This window comes from Arachis ipaensis, chromosome B10, assembly GCF_000816755.2.
Source record: "Arachis ipaensis cultivar K30076 chromosome B10, Araip1.1, whole genome shotgun sequence".
Classification (NCBI taxonomy): Eukaryota; Viridiplantae; Streptophyta; class Magnoliopsida; order Fabales; family Fabaceae; genus Arachis; species Arachis ipaensis.
Window position 1 is genome coordinate 26,518,838 of NC_029794.2, and position 5,693 is coordinate 26,524,530.

At 29.9% G+C, this 5,693-nt stretch overlaps 1 protein-coding gene across 1 annotated transcript in view; it reads right to left on the bottom strand.

The window, feature by feature from the left end:
- The window catches only part of LOC107623814 (protein trichome birefringence-like 33), a 6,869-nt gene continuing 1,535 nt past the window's right edge, over positions 360 to 5,693 (bottom strand). The window contains exons 3-6 of the mRNA XM_016326190.2: positions 2,779 to 2,971; positions 2,484 to 2,683; positions 1,666 to 1,824; positions 360 to 1,053 (exon numbers count right to left, since the gene is read on the bottom strand). Of these exons, the coding sequence (XP_016181676.1) occupies positions 714 to 1,053; positions 1,666 to 1,824; positions 2,484 to 2,683; positions 2,779 to 2,971 (892 nt within the window). The 3' untranslated portion in view covers positions 360 to 713. The remainder of the gene's footprint in view (positions 1,054 to 1,665; positions 1,825 to 2,483; positions 2,684 to 2,778; positions 2,972 to 5,693) is intronic.

Sequence of the window (5,693 nt, forward strand, 5' to 3'; positions counted from 1 at the left end):
AGAGAAATAAAAAAAAAGTCAGTATTTAATATTTATTAATTATTATAAGAATTAATAGATATTAAATAAGACAAATTTTAATTATTTTTTATTAATTTTTTTATTACCAAACATTTTCGTTTAGTTTTTAACTGCTATAAACACCAAGCTCCATCCTTCATAAAAAGAGTGAAGATACAAAACATAACTAGTTAACTACATGCATGAAGAAATCATTTGGTTCCTTGAGTGAATATAGTAAATGTAATATTATTGAAAACTTGTTAAATTATTTTGAATGACATATATTTAAGAATTAATAACAAAGTTATTTTACTCTTTATTTATTATAAATTTCTACCTCTATTTCTTTATCGTAATTTCACAACAGAATTCAATCTTCTCATCTCATATATACTTCTCTCCTCCTTTAATGCTGAATGTTATTTATACATGAACCTCTCCCTTTGACCATCTCAAATATGTATCACTTTCTAACAAATGAAAGTCCCAACAAAATAATTGACCCTCTCATTTACAAAATTTCCTCTGAAGCCACATAATTGTGGACCACAATAGATGAATAGTACTTTCTCTGTTGTGTTATGCTATTACTGTCACACTTTAATACATCTTTAAATTAATGTGTCTAAATCAACCAAATTCGTACCAAAAATGACAGAAACAAATAAAAGAACAAAATGAATATATTGACTATACACGATGCAAAAATTTCAAGGATAAAACAACTTTGCATAAAGAAGCTCATTCCAAGTATCTTGTAGTCCAGGCAAACACCAATGTGTGCAATCAGCATAGCTAGAAGGGTTAGCTAGTTGCTGAGGTGTTAAAGGGTTCCATTGTTTCTTGTAGATTGAAGTGTGTGCATCTTTGCGGTAATTGGACAACTGTGTGATGTTGAGAAATGTTATGGGAACATTGGATTTTCTGAAGACTTCTCCAATTACTTGCATTATGCTTTTGTAAGAGTCAGAGCCCCAATATGTGGGATCATCAATTGGTGTAGTTTCATTGTAGCAGTTACCTCCTGCTTCACCTCCCCATTCTATGCTCCTGCCACCATATATACATGTAATTCAATTATGAGTCCCATAATTCCTAAATTTATGTTTATGATTCTTCGTACTAAATGTTTTGTTTGTTTTTTAGCTTTTGTATTTCACTTTCTTTTTCGGGGTTAAAATTATACTAAACTTTTAAAGCTGCCCAATAAAGAGACCCAACTGGAACACCACCCAAGTAGCAGAATAAAGAGGCCCAAGTGCCCAAGTCAAACTCAACTAACATGGTCCAACAAGGGTTCGAGCTGGATTTCACCCGTGTAATCCACAACATTAACGTGGTTGGAAGCTTGGTACGGATAACAGATTATTGGGTAACCACCTTGCACTCCCCTCCAAACAAGAATCTAGCCCACTACTCCAACCATGGGTGCCTCACCATGGGATTGGACAAGACCCTATGACATAACCAACTCCAGTACCCAACTCTCAACCCTCATAAATTTCAAATTTAGAGAAACACTAAGAAGCAAAAACTTGTTTTTTAAAAAAAGGGTTTTCATCACACATGTTGCCACATAATTTGAGCAAATAGGACTCGGACAAAATTTCTGGTCAGCAATCATCTTCTATATTTAATGTGTGGGATCGGAGATGTACTCACTTTGCATGAGAAGGTGACATGCTGGTGAAAAACACTCTTGTCCTGTTTGGGTCCATGTTCTGCTTCACCCATTTAACCATGCTTTTCATAGCCATTCTATAAGCCTCCTCTGTTGACAGCTCAACAATCTCTTTTGCTTCATCATTAAAGGATCCAAGCCTGAAATTTTGAGTACATATTAGTTAGTGCTTTGTATATGTCTGGCTGTCTGCAATGGTATTGTCCTTTAAGATAAGTGTTAGGTTCATAGTAAGAAACGTTTGAGAATTGAGACAACAAAACTTATCAGTCTTGAAACAAGAATTTCTAAGGATAGAAATTTTTGTCTGTCTCCAGTGTCTCCATATTTGTGTTCCAGGTGCGGTTTCTAAACTTAACAGTTTAGCTTTTAGTGTAGAAAAGGACTAACACTTACCCAATTAAATATTTGTATGATTTATGAAATAGCATATAGTTAAGTTAACCATTTTTATTAATGTTTCAATGTTTCAAAACAAGGTTGTAGTTGGATATTGTCTTTGACACAGAATATGAAGAGAATGAACACAAAACTCATTTGGTTGTAGAGGACACTTTTTTCCTCAAAAGCAAAAAATTCATGTATTTTCAGTACTTCTTAATTGGGAAGCAAAAAAAAAGTCATCCATCTCTGTCTCTCTCTCTCTCTCTGTTCTTGTCTTATGTATTTTGATCTCAGAAACAAAATTCAAACACAACCTAGAATTGGATGAATTGCACAATACATTTTCATATATACTGATATAAAGTGCATACGACTAACTTCTTTAATCAGATAGAAATAGAGTGGAGGAACTTACAAGATTTTCATCTTGGAACCAGTTATCCACCAAAGATAGGTGTTGAATACAACAATGTCAGCACCTTTCCAGAAACGGCCATGCTTGTTGATTGAACCCTTTCTGACGATCCTATCAGATACCCTATGGATGAATGCGTTATCGGAGTTTGATTCAAGAAGAAAAGGTGCCCAATAGAACTCAATTGTAGCATTGTATTCCTAATTAAATACACCAAAATGAACATAAAAAAGAGAACTGTGATGTGAAATATGGTTTAGTGCACAAGCTAAGTCAGAGGTGCATATATACATACCTTGGCTGTGAATACAGTGAGTGAATCAAAGGTTTCCATGGATTTTGCACCTTCTGGAATGAGACTATGGAGAAGGCATACCAAAGAGACATATTGGCCTCTATTAAGGGAGTCTCCAACAAACAGCATCCTCTTCCCACGAAGCGTTTCCAGCGTAGAATTAAAAAGAAAAGTCAAAAATAATTTTGTAATTCTAAAATGTTTTAGTCATACTAATATGGCGATATTGGTAATATCTATGAATATTTAAATTAAACTTGTATAAATAACACTTCTGTTTTCTCATTATTTTTGTTACATTCTTACTAGAAAATGCACGAGAGCCATTACTTTTCATTCATGTACTGTTTTTTCTCATTCATGTACTGTTTTCTCCTCTTCTATGTACCTTTTTGTCTCTGGCCATGTGCATTTGTTTAATTGTTTTTGATAAAGCGATTGTGATCATCGATGAGATTCTTAAACATGATATCAAAAAGATCAACGGCTTTTTATAAATTTAGAATAAACTTTGATTCTCGTTCTTAATTAAAAAAATATTATGAATTCAAGATATATTTTGCTTTTAGTATTTGTAAATTTTTTAATCATTTAGTTCTTTTATGCAAAACTCGATAATGAGGTACAAATTATTAATAATAAACAAACAATGATAGATGCATTTATCTTTACAAATGCTTAGACAGTATATGATTGTCCTTGTTTTTAATTTTTTTTTCTTTTATCAGAGATAAACTTGGGATAGACTTACCCTAAAATAGTCATTCCAAGAAGGTACTATATAATTAGCAGGGCAAATTACTTAAATGAAATAAACTAGAGAAATGTTTACTTAATACAGATTTGGTTATTTGTATGTCCTGAAACATATTTATATAAATCGTGGAACTCTTCCACGGTTTATGAAGGAAAAATAATGAACATAAATCGTGGTATTTTTTCACGGTTTATGAAGAAGAGACATAAACACATAAACCGTAGTACTCTTTCACGGTTTATAAGAAAGAGACATGCACAGGTAAACCGTGGTATCCACCCACGGTTTATGAAAAAGAGTAAATGTATTCTTCATCATACTTATAATATTAATATGAATAAATATAATTTAAAAAAAATAATATAAACATACAACTTGAGTATATATATTCTTTATCAGTAATTGAAATTTCACACTTTTTATTTCTCATCTTTGTTTTATATTTTTTTCTAATAATAATAATAATAACACATATACACAAACAATTCAGTATAATAAAAGTACTAATAGGTCCCTCTTTTATTTACTTTCATTTTTCATTTCTAAAGATAACGCCAACAAATATATAGTCCTATATTTTTTAAATTAAACATATTATAACTGAAGAAGATATATAACATGCACAAAATTTTGACACATATCAAGCATCCAATGCAAAAATATTGATACGACCAAGATAGTATAACTAACCTCTTGGTCGATATAAAATAGAACAAATATATTTTTAAATAATACATATATATATATATAATCAAATATTTTATATTTTTTAAGTATTAGCCACAAAAAAAAAAAATGTTACTTTAGTATTTTTTTACATCGTACTCTTATTCTAGTACTCTTAATGATCTGATTTTTAATATTAATTTGAAATCCAACGTTTATGATTTTATTATTATCTATGATTAATTTTTTTATTTAATTTATCTTTTTAATGGAATCATAATCTATATTATAAAAAATTACACTATGACGAGAATTACAATTATAAAAGAGAGTACTAAAAATAATAAAAAAAATTAAATATTTACTTTGTAGTAATTAAAACAAATCTGAAAGTTCTTGATGATCTTTTTTATATAGTATATTTTTAGTATTTTTAGTACTCTCTTTTAGTAATTGAAACAAATCTGAAAGCTCTATTTTACTATTATTATTATTTACAGTTAATTTTTTGTTTAATTTACTTTACCTAATAGAATCAATAAATCATATTATAAAAAGATAATAACAAACATAATACATAAAAATCTCAATTATAAAAGTGTATAATGTCAAACAAACAGTTAAAAAAATAAAAATAATAAATAATAGAAAAATAGAGCTCATATAAATAGAAATAATAAGAATTCTATAAATAATACAATAATATACATAAAGGATAAAGTTGATAAAAGATAAATAAATAGTTAGTATCCATGACTAAAAGCCCATTAAAAAAACGCAGAAGCTAAAAATAGTTACTTCTTGTAAACGTGGTTTTGGTAGCAAAATCACTTTTGTGTTTACAAAAAAAATTTGCCAAACCAAAAGTTGAAACTTTCAAGAAGTATAAACGTACTTCTTCCCTTTCAACGGGTTTCCAAACACATGCCAAATACCCTAAAACCCCCCAACAATGAAATCCCCCAAAGGTTTCGCAAATTACGTAAATAGATGCCCATAAACCGTGGGAGGGTACCACGGTTTATGCCCAAACATCCTTCTTCGTAAACCGCGAGGGGTAGCACGGTTTATGCCCCCATTTTGGCTTCCATAATCTGTAGTAGAGTCACACGGTTTCCTTATTTGACGATTCCTTCGTAAACCGTGACAGTTTACCACGGTTTGTGTATATTTTCTAAAACATGGAAGGGTTCCACGGTTTATATAGATATGTTTCAAGATATATAACCAAATTTGTATTGTTGCATTTGAGTAAATTTTTCTTCCTTTCCTTTTATATAGGTAAATTGCCCTAATTAGCATCATACTGATAACTATAGAATATCTATCATCCTAATTCTTCAGTGCACAAATTAAAGATTTTATTGTCCTGTTTTTGGACATATTTGTATTTTATTTTTTAATAATTAATGAAATATAACCTATTATCTTTAGAAAAAAAAATTAAAGATCTTGCATTACATATTATTTGAGAAATATATGTACCCAAAAA